Source organism: Curcuma longa, chromosome 11 (genome assembly GCF_044706935.1).
Source record: "Curcuma longa cultivar G26 ecotype Majalengka, Jawa Barat chromosome 11, ITB_CL_G26_1.1, whole genome shotgun sequence".
Lineage (NCBI taxonomy): Eukaryota > Viridiplantae > Streptophyta > Magnoliopsida > Zingiberales > Zingiberaceae > Curcuma > Curcuma longa.
Window position 1 is genome coordinate 25185903 of NC_133871.1, and position 21466 is coordinate 25207368.

Genomic DNA, 21466 nt, shown 5'->3' on the forward strand with positions numbered 1-21466 from the left:
TTGGAAGGAACAGGGGGCAGCGAAGGCGCTTAAACCCTAATGGGATGGCGGATCACAGACGCATCGACGGCCGCGATCTGATCAAACACACGTCAGAGAAAAAATGTTTTATTTTTCTTAAATCAGAAAACAGCAACGCCCAAGAGGCGAATTGGGGCACGGCTCTTCCCGATCACATCGCTACCATTACTTTGGATTTGGGCGGCTGGTGACCGGCGGCGACCATGATTCGCGCCGTGATCGTGATGAACACCCAGGGAAAGCCTCGCCTCCTCAAGTTCTACGAGTTCCAGGTCCCTTAATCTCTCTTCTTCTCGTCCCTTGTCATCTTCGTTGGGCTTATTATCGAGTTATCTTGTTGCTCCTGTTTCATCGCCAGCCACCGGAGAAACAGAAGGACCTCATACGCAGCGTCTTCGCAGGTCAGGAAGCCCCCAATCTCTGAACATCCTCCTTTTCCCGTACGTTCTCCGCTTCTAATTCCAACAAAAGATCCAATATCTTTTTGCATCCCTTGTTGTAGTTCTATCTGGAAGACCGGACAATGTCAGCAATTTCGTCGAAGCGGATGCAATCTTCGGCCCAGTATTTTTCTGCTTTTAAACATGTTCTTACCTTGCAATTTTTTCCTTAAATTGAGGATGATAATTCTTTAGGAACTCGATCTTTTTACCAATAACAAATTATGTTCACGATGGATTGGAGAGCCCGGGAGCAAAATACATAGTCGCTTGGAGAGATATTAGTTCCTGAAAAGGTCTCAATCTTTGCTGCAAGTCTTTATGTGAATCTCATCATATGAGCTTTTATGTTTCATTGCAGGGTACAAGGTTGGTCTACAAGCACCTTGCAACGCTTTATTTCATTTTCGTGTTTGACAATAGTGAAAATGAACTTGCTATGCTGGACCTCATTCAAGGTGAAAGCAAAGTGTCAATTGCACAAATTAGTGATTTTCTCCTCTAGAAAAATTCTGTGTGAGGTTTCGATGATACTAAATAGTTCAAGTAGTATTCATAGCGTTCATTTTATCATATTTTTAGGTACGTCTAACCTGTCAATGAATAGAATTATTCTGGCTAATATGGATTTCATTGCCTGCAGTCTTTGTCGAGACACTGGATAGATGCTTCAAGAATGTCTGTGAGCTTGATATAGTGTTTAACTTCAACAAGGTACAGTAGTTAGCTAACAGATATGCTTGCATTTTTATCAGCAACTTCTTAAATCAGTTCAACAAGCGAGTCTGTCAGCACATTTGCCTCTTTTGAAGCATATTTCTTAGCGTGTAACTGATATTTGAAATACTAAGCTTGTGTTCCAAGTAAAGAAAATGTACATCAAAAGAAATCAGGAGAAATTCGATTAAAAACCTACTTTTTGTATAAAGTGTAAAGAAGGAGAACTAATAGGTTTATGGATCAGAACAGTTCAGGTACTTCAACTTTGTCAGATGGAAAATTATGGAATGGAATAATGCAATCTTAATGATAATAATTTGCTTGAATGGGACGAAAGCAGTATTAGCAGCTTTGTAACATTTGTCTTTTGAATAGTAACCAAACCTACTACTTCTAGTAGTCTACCTATGCCATTCTTGCTTATAAGTCAATTCCTCAGGTCAAGTAGGGCTCCTAGTCCGAAGAGATTAACAAAGATGCTACGGTTTGGGTTATCCTTTCTGATACATATTTGTAGTTTGTGAGCTATAAACTGATACAATTTCTCACTTCATGTGATCATTTACCTTGAAGTTTTTGTAAGATAATCTGTATATTTCATGATTCTAAATTAGTATGTGCTGTGATTTGCAGATGCATGCCATTGTTGATGAAATCATATTTGGAGGGCAGGTGCTGGAAACTAGTTCTGAGCAAGTGATGAAGGCTGTCGAGGAGATTTCTAGGTGCATGCATATGATTTTTCTTTGCACTTTTTTTTTCTCATTTCTATTAAATAATATTTTCTTCTCTGATCAATAAATATACCATATATTTAATTGGTTTCTCTTGTGCAGACTTGAAAAATCTTCCAACTCAATCAGCTTTGTGCCTAAGGCTGTATCGGGAAGGTTTGGCCGCTAACTAGTTCAAGATTTTGTTGGACTTGTATCCGTAGGCTCTATTTTTTCAGTTCTATTGTGATGCAACATCAATCTTTCCGTTTTATGTTCGAGTTGTTTGCTATTATTGTCTGAGTTACCATTTCTATGATCTCTTTGTAAGGGGAGACTGGGAGACTTTCATGTATTGTTATGGTAATAAATATCGAAATCAACAGTGTCAATTCACCATCAAATTTTCTCGTGGTATCAAAGTCATACCGATTCTAATTTATAGTTGGCTGCTCTTGCCATGCATGGTCTGGTATTACTTTCGCCATGCATAGTATCTCATACTCGCCCCTTCTCGTGTGCCATATAGTGGCCGGTGCAACCTCACTTTTATTACAGGAAATAAGAAAATAGTTAAACTTTAGACAACCTGGTTCTATGGTGTAGTGGTTAGCACTCTGGACTTTGAATCCAGCGACCTGGGTTCGAATCCCGGTAGGACCTTAATTTTTAATTATTAAATATTTTCCCCCTTTTTTTAATAATCTTTTGGCCACTGTCTTCCAATTAATTAAAATTAAGAAGCTTTAACTAATATAAAGCGGACATATAGGCCGCCATGCCATAAAGTTAACAAATCGACTGTGCGCTTGTATAATTAATGCTCTCGCTACAGTGTTGTTTTATTTGATTTCTCTGGCAAATTGTTATTTAAAACTTCAGGACTCGTTTGCAATGCAAATAAGAATCAACGCCTATAGACATTATATAATTGTGGCGAATCCAAACAGATCTATAAAGTGATCACAAGTTAGATTACAAATTAAAGTAGTGAGAGAAAGCTAATGGTTCTATTCTTCGCTAATATGCATACATTCTAAATATTCTCGCATAGCATCTCTTTCCATTTACTTTATAGATATTCTCCATGTCCTTCAAAATTTTGTAGTTGTAAGTTGTAACGTAACTTTAAGCCTAACAATAGATGGAAATTCCTTTGTTGCTATGGCACGTATCTTATATAGATAAGAATTACAACAAGGCTAAATAGATATACACATATATTTTAGTATTTAATGATCATCGAATATTCTATTTTAATGCTTACTACCCATTTGTCTGATACGCGTGCATCTTTTTCTTGCTTTTTTCTTTAAATTTATATTTTCTTAATTAATGTCAATTTATAAATATGGTTTGGCTGTTTAGACGATCATATTCTATCACTTTCAATATAAAATCCACTTGATTTGCTATTAAACTCCGAATAAATCTTGTCACGATACTTAATTAACTAGATTTGCTTTTCAAAACAAGCCAAGAGATAATCCAAACCAAGATATATATTTGATAAAGTGGTACGGCGTCCATATAATGTATTTGCAGTTAAAGGATAATTTTATTAATTGTCCATTCAGTTAAATAAATAATTTTATTAATTGTCTATTCAGTTATAATGGGTGTGTCCAATATTACATCAATGCGTTAATTGGTGTTATGAGTTGTCTAAATTAATTAATATGTATAGTGACAACACACCCATTACATCAGTGAAAATCGATATTTTAGTATATGTGCATCTTGATCTTATATTTTACTATTTATCAAAGGTACACATTATTTCAAAGATATTATATTAATAGTTTTATTTAAAAGAATATTTTAATGACTTTTTAAGGATCAAAGTTAACAAAATACACATTAATTTTCTAGAGTATAAAAATTTTTATAGTGATCTTATTTCAATTAAAATATTTTGATAGTTATTTTAACGAATCACCAATCAGGACACTGATTTGATTATTAGAGCATGATGAAAATCATCATTAATACAATAATGAATTTATATTAACATTTTCACTGTTTAAAGACTATTAAATTATTTTAATATGATGATTTTTTATGATTAAAAAATATAACATAACATTTAACAATTTTGACAGCTTAAACTGCCATGTCACATGCTTATTATTCAATCAATTAAAAATAACTAAAGGCGTTTTCCGAAACTGCGGGGGGAGGAGATGCAGAGGAGGGCGGCAGGACGGCGGTGGCAGTGGAGAGCCGCGCCGAGGGCGATGATGAGTTACTTGAGGAGCGGAGCGAGGTGGGATGGGTGGCGAAAGACACGCCGGCATCAAGGAAGGGATGGAGAGGTGGCTGAGCAACATGGCGAAGGTAAAGTCGGCGGCGATCGATGACCCCTTCACCAAGTGTCTGAGCGACACGGCGAAGGTGAAGTCGTCTTCGATGATCCCCTTCTCCAAATCGTACATCTCATATATGATCCTCTCAATCTTCATCCCCGTATCACCTCCACCGTCTCCTCCGCATTCCCCACTACCTTCTCCTCTTACCCCTCCGCCGACGATACCTCACGTACGCTTGCGCCTAACTCCACGTACGCCTCGTTCTCCGCCTCCGTTGCTCCATCATTCACGTTTACGACGTTGTTACCATTCTCCACAGTCAGACCCGGAGAAATTTTAACTTTGATATGCATCAAAATCTAGAATTTTCTGAAGAATTTTGATAGGTGTACCACAGTTTCAGAGACGTTCCAAGGCAAGTGGAAGGGGAGGAGGAAAGAATCTAGGAGTCTGGAGTAGGCGATGGTTGAGGGGTAGGTGGTGATCGACGACGAGCATATATTGCAGAGAAGATCGAGAACAGGAAAGCGCGGAGGAAGAAGATGGTGAAGGGAAGAAGAGAATGAAGCGGAGGAATTCGAACAAAAGGGCTCCTCTGACTTCCTATTTGAAAATTGCGGGTCCCGTTATTCCTAACCAATAATACGGAGGTAATACTTGGACAGAGATACCATCAAACGGAAGCGGGGCCCTCCTCGACCCGCATCAACAGTCACGTGGGAATGTGAATCCCATTTTCCTAATTGCACTATTTATGGAATTTGTTCCCGATCGAACTTTGCTACAAATACCACCGATCAAACCTCGCTCCCTTGCTCCATCGCTCTGCTTCCTGTCCAACTGCTTCCCTACGATCGTTCCCCAGATCTTCTCGCTCCCATCGTTCGCTTGATTTCTGCCCGCATCGACAATCTCGCAGCCTTCGGACTTCGATTCGCCTTCCCCGAACCGAAGCCACGGCGTTTCTCCGCTTACAATCTTTTGATCGTTTGAGCTCGGTGGTGGGGTTCTAGGGATTTTGGCCGTGTGCTTTAGGTTGATGAGGCTGAACGGAGAAATCTCGCACCTCCTAAATGAGGAGGTAGAAGAGGAAGAAGCCGAAGAGACGGTTCCCGTTACGTCTCTCTCGCCTCCGCCGCCGTTGCAGAAGCTTGTCGTCGGATACGCTCTCACGTCGAAGAAGGTTAAGAGTTTCTTGCAGCCTAAGCTGGAAGGATTGGCGAGGTGAGTCCCTCGTTCTTCAAAAATTTGATGTCGGAAACTTATGAAATAGGTGTGTGTTTTTCCTTAGGATGACCTGAGGTGTATCTGGGTCACTGTTAGTGAAAGTGGTGGAACACTGGATTTGTGACGAGTCCATCGAGTATCAAAGTGACTTTGGGTTTTGATGGCAACGATACAGCTTTGCGCTGGTTTCTTCTGAATTTAAAATGAGAGCGATCGTTAACTTAAATATTCTCCATCTTTTCTGGCTCAGCATTCATTATGTTGTTTTTTTTTCGTTTTGTGTGCTTATCTTTAAAATAAAGATTTAATTTTCCCGTTGATTCTCAGTTCCTTCTATTTGTTTATTTCCTTTATGTTTTTTTCCCATTCTATTGTTGCCGTTTGAAATATTAATCAACATTCTTATCAAATCCGGCCTCCGTTTAAGATGATAATAGGGGAAGTTCATAAACCATAGCGTACTATTTCAATGACAGCTGTCATTGATTCTTGCAAGCGTCCACAACAGGGCTCCATTTGCTTATCTTCAACAGTAAGCTTGATTCTGCATTTATCTAAGCTGACATGCCTGATGTGGTGGTATCTGGAATCATTGGTTCCATAAGTCAGAAGATTCTTCTGCCCGTGCAGTTCATCCATTATGTCCGAGAAAACAGTGACATCATTCCACTGTGAATCTCTTGGATCCTCGAGGAAATTAGTACATCGTGAACTATTACTTGTTGAGAAAAATAAAATTGAATGTCTATATATATATATTGTTGCATGACCTTTGCTACCGACTTAGATACCCTCATTGTTATTGAGCTTTAAAAGTTTACTTCTGACATTGATTTTTACAGTGTCGTCTACTCTGTTTCTTGCCATAAAAATAGCTATTTATTTGTCAGATCTGATGTCTCAGTATTCTGAAAAGTCATAAAACTGAAGAGGAGGTTTTGTGATATGTGATGCAGGAAGAAGGGAATTATATTTGTTGCCATTGACCACTGTCAGCCACTTTTAAGTCAAGGTCCTTTTGACATTGTTCTCCACAAGGTCAGGTGTCTCCCATGGATAATGACTGCAATTGTTTTAAATTTTGATAGGCAATGACTTTTTCCATGTTAGAGATTGAAATTTTTGAATTTTTTTATTGTTATTTCAGTGATTCAGCTTATTGGTAATTTTCTTAAATATGTTAACAAACTAGTGGTCCCAACTCTTGTGTATTGATTTTCCACATGCTGGAACTGATAATCTTCTATTTTTTAATATTTGTGCAGTTGACTGGAAAAGAGTGGCAACAAATTCTAGAGGTTAGTAGTGATCACCTTCTGAAATACTAGAACTTCTCTTTGATCACTTGTCAGTATATTATCACCTGATCAATTCAGTTACTCCAAAGGGTGCATAACTTCTAATGCTAGAACTCAATCTATTCAACAAAAGTTGAAGTGTTACTTGATGGTAAACCTACAGGGTTCCCCTTCTACTGGTTTTACTTACAGAACTTTTCTCTCCGTCTGATTAATAATAGCGAGGTTAGTGGAAGTTATAACAGAAAATTGTACTTCAACTTCCCAAAAACTATAGGCCCAACTGAAAGGTGGCCCAAATTGTGATGCGTCTAACTCGTGACCTATTTTTCTTGGATCTGACCTTAGGTTTTAGAGTCAGCTTTTTAGAAACTTTATTCTTGTAGTTCCTGGTATATTGATGGCTTCCAATGCAAGATCAATTTAATACTTGTAACCATGCTTTTCAGTAGGATTCTAGTCTTGGTATGCCATGATTCAAATTTCTGTCGTCTAACTTGTACATTTTTCTTTTGCAGAGTCTCAGTCCCTTACTCCAACTATATTGACCTGAACCTTTTACAGCAAGTAAATTACTTGAATATTTTTGATTTGCAACTAATAAATTGTCACTGCTGACAGAGAAAAAAGTTCTCATTTAATTTGATCTAATGTTTCAATTTTAGTTGTTGAAGTTATCATAATTTGGGTTCCACTGTCTTGGTGATTGTATTATGATCTTCTCTGTAGGAGAATAATTTCCAAAGTTCATCTTCTGAATTCACTATGTCAGAGGCATATTATTATTTTTTGTCTCTTAATTCTTTGAAGGATTACTTGGAAAAACATCCAGAAGTTACTGTACTTGATCCACCAGCTTCCATAAAACATTTGCATAATCGCCAATCAATGCTCCAGGATGTGGCTGATCTGAATTTGTCAGACTGCTATGGTAATTTTTGTTATGCATTATCCTGAAAATTGGTTGCATGGTCACAGATATATTATTTCCCATATTCCATGTCACCCTTACGAGAGTAATTTGATAGACTTATCCTCAGCTTCAGTACAAACAATCTTATCTGACTTATCTTTTATGCTTTCTAACTGTGAAAGCTCACAATGATACACTATAATTGAGCCTGTTTGAATAATAATTGCAGGCAAAGTTGGCATTCCTAGACAGCTGGTTATCACAAAAGACCCTTCATCAATTCCAGATGCTGTTAGAAAGGCTGAGCTAAGTTTACCATTAGGTAGACCCTCTGAAAACTGTTTCACTATCTTAGCAATGATTCTTTATGCACACAAATTATTGCAAGTGATGTTGGAAGGAATGGGATCTCTAGATGTGCAATAGCAAATTTACCTAATGGTATATTGCTATAACAGCCAGGATTGCTAAACAATAATGTGCACATCCATTTAGTGAAATTTGTTTGCATATCAGTTGTGGACAATCTAGCTCTTCATGCTACATAGATACAAACCAAAATACTTCAGGTGCTAATTCCTTCAGTGATGAACCCCGGTAGGAAATGCACTTTGGAGAAGGCTTCTGAGGCACTGTTTCCCGTTGTTTCCTTGGGCAGAAAAGGTGGCACCCCAACACGTTTATTGGGAAAGAAATACCATTTATTGGGAAATGTGACTGCTCAATCAAACCAATCAAACTCCTAAATTACAAACTACTCATTAAACTATTACCAACTTAAGAGGTGCACCCAACTCTAAAAAAGAGCACTTCCAAACATAAATTCCACTATGTAGCATTGTGATCCTTGTATGTGACTTCACCCCAGGGTATGCCATAGTCTATTGAATTGCTTTTATCGTGCAGCGTGATGGATAAATCAACAAATTCCATGCCAACGTAGTGTTGTCCTGATCACTAGCATGTTATATCTGAACGTAAAAGGTTATGACCTCAAAATGATGTAGCTCTTTTTGTACAACTAGCGTTCATCCATGCAAATTTGACTTGGCAACAATTTAACCTTTTGTTGACAGAGTAGTGAATTAGGAACATGTGTGCAGCTAACTCGCATGCCTACTTTTTAACCTGAGCGTGGTTGTGTTCTTTTCATGCTGTTATTTTTGTTTCTTTTTGCAGTTGTCAAACCTTTAGTTGCTGATGGAAGTGCAAAATCACATGAACTATCACTTGCCTTTGATGAAGTTTCCTTATCAATACTTGACCCTCCGTTGGTTCTCCAGGAATTTGTTAACCATGGTAGTTTGTTTTGACTCTTCTTTGCCAGGCTACCTTTTTCAGTAAACTATTTTCTGAACTAATTTCCCTCTGCCATAGGCGGGGTTCTCTTTAAGGTCTATATTGTTGGGGAGGCAATAAAGGTTGTTCGTAGGTTTTCCCTACCTGATGTTAATAAGAGAGAACCATCAAACAACACAGGTGTCTTTCAGTTTCCAAGAGTTTCTTGTGCTGCTGCATCTGCAGATGATGCAGAATTGGACCCTAGTATTGCTGGTAAGGTTAATGCAGAAGACGCATCTGTGATTAATTTTCTGTTGGATAATAGTACGTCACACAATGTGATGTGAGATGATTTTTTGCTTTCTAATCTTCTTGACTACTATTTTGTAGAACTTCCTCCAAGGCCTTTGCTTGAGAACCTAGCTAGGGAGCTTCGTCATCGACTGGTGAGATGATTTGCTGTGTATGCACTATCAAATTAATTTGTTGGTTTGTTGAAGTTTTAATGTTGCTTATAATTGCCTGTAGGGTCTTCAATTATTCAACATAGATATAATCAGAGAGCACGGAACAAAAGACCGGTTTTATGTCATTGATATCAATTATTTTCCCGGTAAATACTTGTTCAGTTTTTTTGGTTGGGAAGTTTTTCTTTGAGGCTCATTAAATTTGGGTTTTGTTCATATTCTTTTGTTTGTCATTGGTTAGCTTGACCTTTTCCTTTCCTTGTCATACTTGTCTTGGAACGCAAATTGAAAAAGCAATAATTGTTAGAGAGAACATTAGATATACAGCTCTTTGTTGGTGATATGCTTGCATTATGAATGTTTAGTTGGAAAATTCAGTCCTTGTTTGGTTAGATAAGCAGTCCACTGTTTGTTTTTTTAATTTCTCGATATTTCTCACAATAACATTTTTGTATGGTTTGGGGAGAGTCCAAGTATCTTCATATGAAATACAAATTTTATTTTGAAATGCTGTCAAAAAGTGGAGTAATTTTTTCTTAAAAAAATCTAGTCAATTCTCAATTTTTTTTTTTTGAATCTGAGATATTGAAAATGAAATAGTTGTTTACTCTCTCTCCCTCTCTCTTTGAATATGAATCAGTCTAGTTTTTACCGAAAGTACACAACTGTTTTCATGTTAACTGTGAACTTGCAAGTTATTTACATTAAATTAGTATATTTTTATATGCGTGATTTGTGTATTTCCATATGGAATGAAATAATGCATGTGAATCCATTGTAATATCTTTGATTAGTGGTTCTTAACTTGAATACTGTCCTTGTCATCTCTGTCGCTGTCATATGTTGGATCTGAGGAAAATTTTAGAGATATATATTATGTTCCTCAAAATTTTTGGCGACTCTAAAACTATATGTTGGATTATTTTCTTAATATTGCCTTCTCGCCACATTTTTCCATGACCACTAAAATCACAGCATCTTTAGAAAGTCCGTGTCAATTACTCGGTGATTCAACTTTTTCTGAACTCTGCCTTTTGGATGATTTTCTTTATTCAATTGAGTTATTCCCTTGTCGGTGCAACTTCAACAAATATTATGATCTTAGTTGCATTGTGCAATCTGTGCAGGCTATAGTAAAATGCCAGGATATGAACACATATTTACTGACTTCCTCCTCGGCCTGGTACGGAGCAAGCTCAAAAGGTAATTACCGAGCAGTTAAACATTACTTGCGCTTAGCGTTCGTCAACATGAAAAAGGCTAAAACACATCTGAAATTCCTCAAGCACATAAGCTCTAATCTCAGCAAATTGTTATGCCCGATCGAGCAGGTGCTGCTTTCTTCGACTGCCCATTTCTAATCAGTCCATTTTCTTCCTGCTTACCTCCACTTTCATTGTTCTCATTCTGCGTCAAATTCACGCTGTCTTCGTTTGTGCATTCTGGTTGTAACATGCTTGATTATTTAGTGGATGGTCAGATGTTAATGTAATTCCCAAAACGGTGTGTCGTCTCGGTGGTGTCGCAAAACACCAAACAGTTTGCGGGTGGGTCTCTTTTGCCCTTTCGTCACATGTTGCTCACTCGGCTGGTTTTGTACTGGCTCCACGATCATTTGTAAAGAAGTAAATCGAGAAATTGTAATTGGTCACGGAGGAAAATATTGTTCTGACTTCGTCGAGATTTGAACTTTTGCCCTCTTATGTAAGTCTGCTCCATCATAATCAACTTAACTATGCTTCGGGAGTACATTGTAGTTCCTTGGACCATAGGCAGGTGGCTTATTCAATAATGTCTCAGAATTAGTTGGAATTTTTTTATTTATTTAATTGAGTTTTAGCATGGTAAACCATGAGATATCAAACAATGCCCGGGTGTTTGAAAATAATTGATGCAAATAATATAATTTAGTATAAAGTTCAAATATGTGTTATATATTATTGTCCAAGTTTATCCAAAGGACCACACTGGGACAAACTTTGTCCTAATTGCTATACCTACACATTAATTATCCTTAATAGGCTTTAATCTTTCAACACATCTCTTAACTCCTATGACATGTCTATGAATAAAATAAACAGTTAGTTAGCTTTTCTTTCTTTCTTTTTAGAAACACGTAGTGATTTTTTTGGTGTTTGAAAAAATAATTGTTGTGATTTGGTGGGAAGGTTAGGGATTATACCAGCAAATACCTAAAATAATGTTTCTCTAAATGATCATTGAAAATTCTTTTAGTAAAAAACCAAATTGTTTTCCATTCCTTTGACGGTTGTAAGAAAATTATAGTTTTTTATTGTGAAAGAGTGGTATGCTTCGTTTAGGTGTTTTTCTAGTGAAATTATGAATATCTGAATCCGTTTTCTCTTAATTTACAATAAAAAATGTAGTTGGAAGAGAAAATTTAACTAAAACAATTAAAGCCTTGCGCTCCATCTTGTTTTTATTACAACAACAGCAAATGTCAAAAAAAAACAAAATTCTTGATGCATATGTCAACTGCACAATTTTGAAATGAATTTTTATGCATCTACTTTTAATAATTTTTATATTAATTTTAATTTTATTTTAATTTTTTTTATTATACTGCATGTTGAAATTAACAACGCATCCAACCTTACATGATTAATGCAAGGCCATCAGGAATAAAATTACACATAAACAACAATTTCCTTAATTAAATGTCACAATCACGAATTAACGAGAAGGCATGAGGAATAAATTATAAACAAACAACAATTAACACACAACCTAATTGAAATTAAGGAAGATAAGGGACAGCCATTTATGCATAATTAAAAGCTAGACTGTTATTAATAACAAAGCTATCATTTTAACAATAAACTAAAAGCTTATTACGGAAACTACCCAACTGTAATCATAGTCACTTGAAAAAAGCAATGAGTATGGAAGTCAGAATTTACACGTTGCCCTTCATTTCTTTTTGTTTGAACTTGATGAACCACTTTTGACAAGGCATAAATTAATTAAATGAAGCAGTTGATAAAATATTAATAACAGTGATGGTTTGTTTGAGCGTTGGACGGCCCAACCACCACTGAATTATGAGTTTTTTCAACAATTAAGACTCATAATGCTCAAATAATTCACCCATCAAATTCAAATTAGTCCAATTGAGTTATCATTTTGAACATTTGTTCCATAAACTTTGGTCAACTACATCAATCCCCTAACGACGAAGAATTTATTATCTATTAATTTACTTTTTTTATATAAAAATTCTGTCCAATTTCACATTTTACTTTTCAAGTAAATTTAAAAAGTAAAATGATAATATGATATCTCAACATCATTAATTATTCAAACACCGTATGTATGTGCTACGTAAATTTTAAATTTAATTATTTAAGAAAATCAATTTATAATTAATTATTCTATACATGTGCTACATCATTAATTATTCAAACACCTTATCCTTATTTTCCTTAGCTTTCCCGTGGATCATCTCCCGTTTGATTAAATCAATAAATTTTGATTTAGATTAAACTAACAAAATACGAGGGACCGGTCGCACCCCTGCCCCACTAGGCTACGCCAATGATGAGAATGTCCTCAATATATTAGATTTAATACTTTAATTTAGTTTTTTTTTTTTATCACTATCATTTTGAAAGTTACTCCACTTAATCAGTCGAATGACATAGATAGACTGTTTATTTATATTAAATTAGTTCCAATAAATAATTTTTATATTAATAATTTATTTTTTAAAATTATTTTTAAATGATAATTATCAGTCATAAGATAAGATGGTTAAATATTAAATTAGAAGGGCGAAGTGAAATATTAAACACCAAGTCATGGCACTTTTGTAATATATATCAAAGACCGTGGCTTTCTCAACGTAAATTAGCGAAAAGTTCTATTTAATACTAAAAAAAATTGAAATTTGTTTTGCTCTCGTAAGAAAAAGATTGGTACATCGGCGAACCCCCCCCCCCCCCCCCCCCCCCCCCCCCCTCTCTCTCTCTCCCTCTCTCCTACTCTCAATCCTCTTCTTCGCAGTAGACTTCTCGCTCTCCCTCCCTTCGTCCGGCTCCAGGCTCCGTCGTCTCCCCTACGATTCGCCTCTCCTGGCGGTGCTCGGATCCGCCGGTGTTGGTCACTGGATCAGATTTCTTTTGCCGCAGCTGGTGTCTGGGCTTCACAAGGAGGCGGCGAGGGCAGAAAGCTCGCCTTCTGGCCAGAGTGGGCAGACAGAGCGACCTTATCTTGGTGGCACAGTGGTCATTCCCCTGGGGGGAGGGGAATGAAACCGACTATTGAAACGTTATTTTGAGGTCGGTAGATGGAGGTGAAGACGTCACCTCCTCGCGAGGCGTCGTCGCGAATAGCATTTCCCTTGGCGGTTCTTATTTCGGTGCTCTCTCTCGAGGTAGAATGCTTCGATACGTTTTGTCTCTCTTTTATTGGATTTTTTTTCAGGGGTTTTATTGTTGTGGGTGGGAAGATTTGCTGTTGAAACTGTTAAGTTGGATCGATTTGGGTTTGGCTGTAGAATTTTGACTTCTGTTTAGGCGCGTGTTCGTGATCTGCCGCAATTTTGCGGGGAATAGGGAGGCCTGGTGAGGGCTGCTGGTGGTCTAGGGTTTACTTTATTTTCATGGGTAGATCTCATTGTAGACTAATTTTAAGTCATTTATTGTAGAAATCTGTCTTTTGAATTGAATAAAATTCCTCCTGGTGAGACAAGCTTGGTTTCTTACTCTCTTTCAAGTTGTCCGAGTTTACCCTAAAATTTTGAAACGCTAGCAAAGTGATGTTATGTCTTGTGGTGTAGACAGCGCCATTATACTGAATTTTACTCAGATCGACAGTCCTTTTGGCTCTTTCATTTCATCTTTCCTAGCTATTCATGATGCCTTTTTTTTGATGTTGTGGTTTCCTAACAATATCTTAATTGTTCTTTCTAGATAATTTTGCTTCTGGTGAGTTTTGGAGGAACTGGTGCAGAATCTCAAGAGAAGTATACATTTCTTCGGCAAAATTTGGAAGCTGGGGAGGGAGATGTTTATCTCACTCACTCATGCATCCATGATGAGATACTCCACCAGAGGCAGCGCCCGGGCAGAAAAGAGTACTCGGTCACTCCACAAGTTTACCATGAACATAGTTCCTCTGGATCACAACAAGGTGGTAGAAGAGCTTTGCTTCAGGTGCCTAACACACCTCCACTACATAAGGATTCAAAGAAGCCTATCAGGATATATCTAAATTATGATGCTGTTGGTCATTCTCATGATAGGGATTGTCTAAATGTTGGAGATCTTGTGAAGGTAAGCTGTTGAAGTTAATAAAATTGCTTATGAACAATGTGATCTTGTATTTTATAAGCGAGAATCATTCTCTGATCATGGTGTTGCTTCAGCTTGGTGAACCTTCTGCAACATCAATTCCAAGAACTCCTGTGTGCACTCCCAACGGAGACAGCCCAATGTTTGCAGATTGTTGGTACAACTGTACATTGGAAGATATTCCAGGGGAAGATAAGAAGCAACGTCTTAGGAAGGTACGTATTCTAGCCTATTGGTTCAGTCTGTATTAAACAGTGTGGTATCATTTGTTTTTCTATTGATTCGAGATGAGATCTGTTCTATGTCTGATACAGTTGATTACTTTCCATTATTTTACCATCTCTCTGATGGTATTTCTGTAACTTTTTCCTTCATAATTGTTGACCAGGCACTAGAGCAAACTGCAGAGTGGTTCAGAAGTGCTCTAGCTGTTGAACCTGTTAAGGGGAACTTGCGATTAAGTGGATATTCTGCATGCGGGCAGGATGGTGGTGTGCAACTCCCCCATGAATATGTTGAAGGTACTCTCATTTGTTTTTGGGTTGGTAAAATGTTCTACAGAATGTTACTTCAATAATCAAATTTTTTCTAGATGGTGTTGCTGACACTGACCTAGTCCTCTTGGTAACAACTAGACCCACAACTGGCAATACTCTTGCATGGGCAGTGGCATGTGAGCGAGATCAATGGGGTCGTGCTATTGCTGGTGCTTTCTTGCAACCATATTTGTTGGAAGTTAATGACAGTTTGTTTGTGGTCATCAATGCCATAAATATTCCAATTAAAATTATCCTTCTATGATGTGTAGGTCATGTGAATGTTGCTCCTCGCCATTTAACAGCTGAAGCTGAAACGTTGCTTTCAGCCACATTGATACATGAGGTTTGTAAATGCTACTTTTAAGTTCTTTTATTATGCCTGGTATGTGGCAACTGAAGATTATTTGTCTTTGAAGGTCATGCATGTTTTAGGTTTTGATCCTCATGCCTTTGCACACTTCCATGATGAGAGAAAGAGAAGGCGTAGCCAGGTATCACTATACTGTTTGTCATCACAATTTTATGTTTTTTGTTACTTCATATCTAGTTCATCTGCCTACTTACTGTTTGTCTACATATGTAACTATCCTTTCAGGTTACTGTGCAAGTTATGGATGAGAAGCTTGGCCGGATGGTCACACGTGTTGTCCTGCCCCGAGTTGTTATGCACGCTAGATACCATTATGGGGTAAGTTGGAGCAAACAATTCTTTTCATTCTGTATTTGGACTTTGAAAATTAGTTTAGTGTTGAAACTTGGGTTTCTTTTTCTGGTGGCTTGATGTTTATTGCTGTTCGATAGGCATTTTCTGAAAATTTTACTGGCTTAGAGTTAGAAGATGGAGGCGGTCGTGGTACATCAGGTGGCTTGTTTCTAATAAAAGCATCATTTAGTTTTTTTTTAAATTTAACTAATTTGCTCTCCATTATCACTAACAGATATGTGTTTCATGATCAGGTTCTCACTGGGAAAAAAGACTTTTAATGAATGAAATTATGACAGGATCTGTGGATACAAGATCTGTGGTCTCAGAAATGACCTTAGCTTTATTAGAAGATAGTGGCTGGTACCAGGCTAATTATAGCATGACTGAGCGCCTTGATTGGGGTAGGAATCAAGGAACTATGTTTGTTACATTTCCTTGCAATCATTGGAAGGGGGCATATCGTTGCAACACTACTCAGTTGTCAGGCTGTACATACAACAGGGAGGCTGAAGGATATTGTCCGATAGTAAGCTATAATGGGGATTTGCCTAAATGGGCTCAATATTTCCCACAAGCTAATAAAGGTAAGCTTAAGAACTGAAAGCACAACTTCTTCATATCTTTTGTTTCTTGGTCTGATTATCACTGCTCTTTAGTAATGCTCATTTCATTATGACTACATTTCTCTTTATTTGGATTCTATATTATTATCCTTGTAGTCTTTTTTTTTTTATTCTGAGGTTTTCCATTATTTCTCTCTTTGAATTGACAATAGAAAAAAATACTGGCATGTTATGCACCTTTGATTTGCAGCACTTGTAATCTAAAGCCCAAGGCTAGAGAAGAATATAGGCAGACAGAGTGATTGAGGCCTGGCTGTGTAATATCTAGATTAGGGAAAGGGCTTTAAATACAAGGATAAAAAATTGATTGATAAAGGCATCAAAGATAAAGACAATGTTGTTTATATTCTCTATCCTTAAGCATGATTTGCTTTTAGTGCACTGCACCCAGGTTCAACCTCTTTATGGCAGTAACTCAAATGATTCTCTTTTTTCTTTCCCATTCATATGGTACAGATATGGGCGTTTTATGTGATGCAATAATTTCTTAAGATCTACAACTCTATGTAACGTTTACTCCTATTCAGGAGGACAATCCTCATTGGCAGACTATTGCACATATTTTGTCGCCTATTCTGATGGTTCTTGCACAGACAGTAGTAGTGCACGTGCACCGGATAGAATGTTAGGTGAGGTCCGAGGAAGTAACTCGAGGTGAGACTCAAATTCAGCATTCAGTTCAATGTAATAATAGCAAGTCATTTATGGAACAAATTAAACCTACATGAGAAACAATTTGAAAACAAACTTAGGCTGATATCTCAGCTCACTTGATCTTATTATGAGATGCTATTTGTTTGTTAGGTGCATGGCTTCATCATTGGTACGCAAAGGCTTTGTTAGGGGATCTATGACCCAGGGGAATGGTTGTTACCAACATAGGTGTGTGAATAATACACTAGAGGTAAATACCAATCTGTATTTTTATGCTTCTATATTTACTACAATTGATCTTAAATTTATTGCATCTATATTGTTTAGGTTGCTGTGGATGGTATTTGGAAGGCATGCCCTGAAGCCGGCGGTCCTGTTCAGTTCCAAGGATTCAGTGGCAAGTTCTCAATCATGCTAAAACATTTAATATCAGATTTATGCTCAATTCCTTCTCATATACACTCTTGATGCTGCAGGTGAGCTAATTTGTCCATCGTTTCACGAGTTGTGCAGCAGCATGCTTGTGTCTGTAAACGGCCAGTGTCCTGACCGCTGTAATTTCAATGGTGATTGCGTTAATGGGCAGTGTCGTTGCTTTCTTGGTTTTTATGGTTCCAATTGCAGCGAAAGTGAGTTAACAAGACTTGGCGCTTGTAAAGTTTTAACCTATATATGGGTGTCTTTACTGAATGATATTTATCCTTCATCGTCAAAACAATCGTTTTGCTAAATAATTGGTGTTTGGATTGGTAATATGGAAAAGTTTCTTGTTGACTCAAGGAATGTTTCTTCCTTCACAGGATCATGTCCTGCAAACTGTAGTGGACACGGTACTTGCCATCCAAATGGATTCTGTGAGTGCGAAAATGGTTGGACTGGCATCGATTGTTCTACTGGTACTTTATGCGATATCCTCTTCACATTCATTTCCAATGTACTTTATCAATGTTTTTTTTTTTTTATTTCTGCACATTGGTAATCTGATGCCAGTTTGTCAAACAACCATCCATGTGCTATATTGCTAATCAACGTTCTGCAGCCGTATGCGATGAACACTGCAGTCTGCATGGAGGAGTATGCGACAATGGTGTCTGTGAGTTCCGCTGCTCTGATTATGCTGGTTACACTTGCCAGAATAGCTCATCATTGCTGCCTAGCCTCTCTCTATGTGGAGATGTGCTAGTTCGGGATGTATTTGGACAACACTGTGCACCGAATGAACCAAGCATACTACAGCAGCTTGAAGCAGCTGTGGTAGTGCCAAATTACAACCGCTTGATGCCTGGCAGCCACTCGCTCTTTAGCATCTTCGACAACAGCTACTGTTCCACGGCAGCAAAACGGCTTGCATGCTGGGTATGTTATTTGTGCCTAACTGTTCTCCATTTCCTCTTACTGTTATATCGGTTGTTTTCTAACCTTGAATGTTCTTCAGCAAATTTTCACAAGCTTTCATTAAACTGTTGCAAAAAAAAAAAACTATTTGTGTTTTTTCTAAACCGTTGTAGATTTTTGGATTTCATTTTTCATCTTGCATTTAGCATTTATGATATGTTTGATCAAATCGCCTAATCTTGAATAGAACCTATCCCAATCTTGTTGCTCATGTTATATCATAGATTTCAATCCAACTTTGCGATAAGGACGGAGACAACAGACTTCGGGTGTGCTACTCTGCATGCCAGTCTTACAATGGGGCGTGCGGAGCGGCACTTGACTGCTTAGATCAGACTCTATTCAGCAGCGAGGAAGACGAGGGCCAGTGCACTGGCTTTGGCGAGACAGTACCATGGTGGATTCGGCGCTTTGGGAATCTCTACGCTCAGAGATGAAGGAAACTGTAAAGGTCTAGTTTTGCGTGTTTGTCATTTTCTTTATTTCTTTCGTAATTTGATCCATCATTGCCTGTATTTAGTTTGGCGAGGGTTAATCAATTAGGACTGCGATTTCACCCAAACAAAATGGACCCAATTAAGGTTCCAGGGTGTGTTGATGATAGTTTGTTGGGTTAAAACAAAACTTACTGGGGCTTGTTCTAAGAATTAAGCCCTAATCCCATTGGAGATGTTTAATTATCGAATTAACCTGAGAGGGGAAGGGGAAAAAACTCACTAGTGTATTTACTGTGCCCTGTTTCTAATGTATGATCCATTTGAAATGATTCGCTCGTTTCTTGAGGAAAAACCGATGGACATGCGTATCCAATCATTGTTGATTATTTTTTGTGTTATAACCTTTTCTTTCATGTTTTAAGAAAAAATTGACTTGAGATGATTTTATGCTGTGTATATAAAAATTTCTTGGACTTGAATTTGAACTCGATTTTGTCAAAAAAAAAAAAAAAAAGGAAAATTTTCAGTGGATCTACGGAAATTCAATGTGTGGAAATTAATTTTTAAGGCAAAATATGCGGTCTTTATTTTTTGCGTTGCCATATAACTTTGAGGCGGGAATATTTTAGGAGCCTTAACAGGAGCGAGCATGCTCCCGCTGTCTGCCGGCTATGGGCAGAAGGTGATGTCGTAGTCGGCGGTGCCAGCGGCGCACGTGAACGTGCTCGTGGCGTCGTCGTACGAGTAGCTGTATGCCGAGGGGCACGCCGCCTTGAACAACCGTGAGTACCTCGTTGGTCCGCACGTCGCCGGTGTTCCGTGTGCTCCCGTGCAGCAATACTCCGGCGCCCCAAACGCCTCGCACGCGCTTCGGCACGCCACCGTATTCCCGCCAGCATCCGCCACCCGGAGCTCCGCTGGGCACTGCTCGTTCACGTCCGCCACGCACCCCGCATACCGGCACCTTCCCGTCGTCGTTCCCGCTGTGGCCTCCGAGGGCTGCACGCCCATCCCGACGTTGTAGCCATCGACGAGGCTGACGGCGTAAAAGTCATCCACACCCCCGCCGTCCCCGAGGGTGAATTCAGCTAGCGTGACCGGCGTCGCGCCGGAGACGGAGCAGCGGAACGCGCCGGCGCAGTCTCCAGTGGCGCACTCGCCGGAGGAGTTGTTGCCGACGCTGAAGAGGCAGTGGGTGCGGGCCCAGAAGCGGCCGGACCAAGACGGAGGCGCCCAGAAGGAAGTGGACTCGTTGGGGCCGAGCTCGCAGCCGCCGCCAGCTAGGACTGCAAGGCCGTTGCCGGACAATGTGGCCGGCCAAATGGTGTGCGTGCAATTATTCTTCACAGTAAAGGTAGCACCGGCGCCCCCCGTCGCTACCGCCGCCAGAGAAGACAACATAGCCCCTGTTTCACAACTCGACATATACATCTATTTAATCCTTATAAATTAAACAAAAAATATGCTAAATTAAGATTTAAATTGTTCTTAGATCGCTTGCCTGAGAAAAACAGTATGATTAATCGGAGGAGAAAGTAGAAATTTAGCAGGACATAATAATTAGCCTCCATGAATGCAGGGTAGAGATGGTTCGGTTGCAGAGAATTGCCTAAATATATAGAATTTAACAGTAAAAGAATTAAATCGGAGCTATAAAACAGTCAACAATTTCGTCTGTTTTAGAATCTCATGCTAATTAATATACTGAATGATTAAGCCGAAGATGACAAGATTGGACTAAGCAAGCGATCGGATCACGTCAATGGCATCTTGAATTGATTAGCACTCACAACCAAAATTTGTTTTGTTTTCTTTCTATGCTTATGGACAACGGACAATCTCTCCTCTCATGCATGTATTTATGCCATCAGATTTATATACAAAACTATTAGTTCCTGTGATCCTGTCTAGTTCGGCCATAATTGGAATGCTATAAACTTTGAGCTTTCCCCATGTCTCCATCAGTTATGTGAATCCACATCATACTCATCAAGATATCAATATGTTGTAACTAGAGAAGGACCACCACTCATATCCGTTGAAATCGTGACTGAACTCGCTCCAAAGTCACCATCTTCACCACTAGTTTCAATCAATAACCATTTGATTGTTAGAGAGAATAGGAAGTAAAGAATAAAGGATGTCTTTTAAGTAGGTTTCAATTAGATCATATACTTATGTTCCCTAGCCATTGGATACAATCTATACTACTGTTTTTATAATTGGAACTTTGCTAATTGTTGTTGATTTTAAATAAGCTATTGGCGTAGTAATATTTAAACTTGAACAATAAGGAATGAATAGTTTAAGGAAGAGAGAAGCTAATAAACAAAAAGTGATAAATAGATGCGATAAGTTTTCTTTCTGGAACTGTGAATGATCATTCGTCAATCTTCCAAACAGTTTCCATA

General features: G+C 38.3%; 4 protein-coding genes and 1 non-coding gene across 5 annotated transcripts; 4 read left to right on the plus strand and 1 right to left on the minus strand.

The window, feature by feature from the left end:
- The first annotated feature begins 150 nt into the window (after positions 1 to 150).
- Positions 151 to 2298, plus strand: LOC141841212 (AP-3 complex subunit sigma). The gene is made up of 7 exons (XM_074729349.1): positions 151 to 293; positions 380 to 422; positions 524 to 585; positions 823 to 919; positions 1105 to 1175; positions 1815 to 1906; positions 2018 to 2298. Exons 1-7 carry the CDS (start codon positions 225 to 227, stop codon positions 2082 to 2084), a joined length of 501 nt encoding a protein of 166 aa, XP_074585450.1. The 5' UTR covers positions 151 to 224; the 3' UTR covers positions 2085 to 2298.
- Positions 2299 to 2485: 187 nt separating this feature from the next.
- Positions 2486 to 2557, plus strand: TRNAQ-UUG (transfer RNA glutamine (anticodon UUG)). Its single transcript has one exon. It is a non-coding gene; the product is annotated as a tRNA-Gln (tRNA).
- A 2477-nt stretch (positions 2558 to 5034) lies between these two features.
- On the plus strand, positions 5035 to 10974 carry LOC141837762 (inositol-tetrakisphosphate 1-kinase 1-like). The gene is made up of 11 exons (XM_074725135.1): positions 5035 to 5427; positions 6387 to 6468; positions 6696 to 6728; positions 7539 to 7659; positions 7871 to 7963; positions 8821 to 8940; positions 9019 to 9195; positions 9313 to 9368; positions 9451 to 9535; positions 10517 to 10592; positions 10721 to 10974. The coding sequence occupies exons 1-11, from the start codon at positions 5243 to 5245 to the stop codon at positions 10839 to 10841; spliced, it is 1149 nt and encodes a 382-aa protein (XP_074581236.1). The 5' UTR covers positions 5035 to 5242; the 3' UTR covers positions 10842 to 10974.
- Positions 10975 to 13367: 2393 nt separating this feature from the next.
- Positions 13368 to 19370, plus strand: LOC141837761 (uncharacterized). Its single transcript, XM_074725134.1, has 17 exons — positions 13368 to 13782; positions 14321 to 14683; positions 14776 to 14916; positions 15090 to 15222; positions 15294 to 15407; positions 15510 to 15583; positions 15657 to 15731; positions 15836 to 15928; positions 16042 to 16102; positions 16198 to 16530; positions 17097 to 17223; positions 17374 to 17473; positions 17551 to 17620; positions 17700 to 17852; positions 18024 to 18119; positions 18263 to 18579; positions 18843 to 19370. The coding sequence occupies exons 1-17, from the start codon at positions 13696 to 13698 to the stop codon at positions 19053 to 19055; spliced, it is 2550 nt and encodes an 849-aa protein (XP_074581235.1). The 5' UTR covers positions 13368 to 13695; the 3' UTR covers positions 19056 to 19370.
- Positions 19371 to 19724: 354 nt separating this feature from the next.
- LOC141837426 (pathogenesis-related thaumatin-like protein 3.5) lies at positions 19725 to 20456 on the minus strand. Its single transcript, XM_074724832.1, has one exon. It carries the CDS (start codon positions 20454 to 20456, stop codon positions 19725 to 19727), a length of 732 nt encoding a protein of 243 aa, XP_074580933.1.
- Positions 20457 to 21466: the final 1010 nt, after the last annotated feature.

Excerpts from the sequence above, each read along its gene's own strand:
- LOC141837762 (XM_074725135.1), top strand. The coding sequence starts at position 5,243 with ATGAGGCTGAACGGAGAAATCTCGCACCTCCTAAATGAGGAGGTAGAA. Across the intron at positions 6,729-7,538 it reads AGTGGCAACAAATTCTAGAG|GATTACTTGGAAAAACATCC; the intron begins GTTAGTAGTGAT and ends AATTCTTTGAAG. Across the intron at positions 9,196-9,312 it reads ATTGGACCCTAGTATTGCTG|AACTTCCTCCAAGGCCTTTG; the intron begins GTAAGGTTAATG and ends ACTATTTTGTAG.
- LOC141837761 (XM_074725134.1), top strand. The coding sequence starts at position 13,696 with ATGGAGGTGAAGACGTCACCTCCTCGCGAGGCGTCGTCGCGAATAGCA. Across the intron at positions 15,223-15,293 it reads CCCCCATGAATATGTTGAAG|ATGGTGTTGCTGACACTGAC; the intron begins GTACTCTCATTT and ends AATTTTTTCTAG. Across the intron at positions 16,103-16,197 it reads AGGCGGTCGTGGTACATCAG|GTTCTCACTGGGAAAAAAGA; the intron begins GTGGCTTGTTTC and ends TTTCATGATCAG.
- LOC141841212 (XM_074729349.1), top strand. The coding sequence starts at position 225 with ATGATTCGCGCCGTGATCGTGATGAACACCCAGGGAAAGCCTCGCCTC. Across the intron at positions 294-379 it reads TCAAGTTCTACGAGTTCCAG|CCACCGGAGAAACAGAAGGA; the intron begins GTCCCTTAATCT and ends TTTCATCGCCAG. Across the intron at positions 1,176-1,814 it reads TAGTGTTTAACTTCAACAAG|ATGCATGCCATTGTTGATGA; the intron begins GTACAGTAGTTA and ends TGTGATTTGCAG.
- LOC141837426 (XM_074724832.1), bottom strand. The coding sequence starts at position 20,456 with ATGTTGTCTTCTCTGGCGGCGGTAGCGACGGGGGGCGCCGGTGCTACC.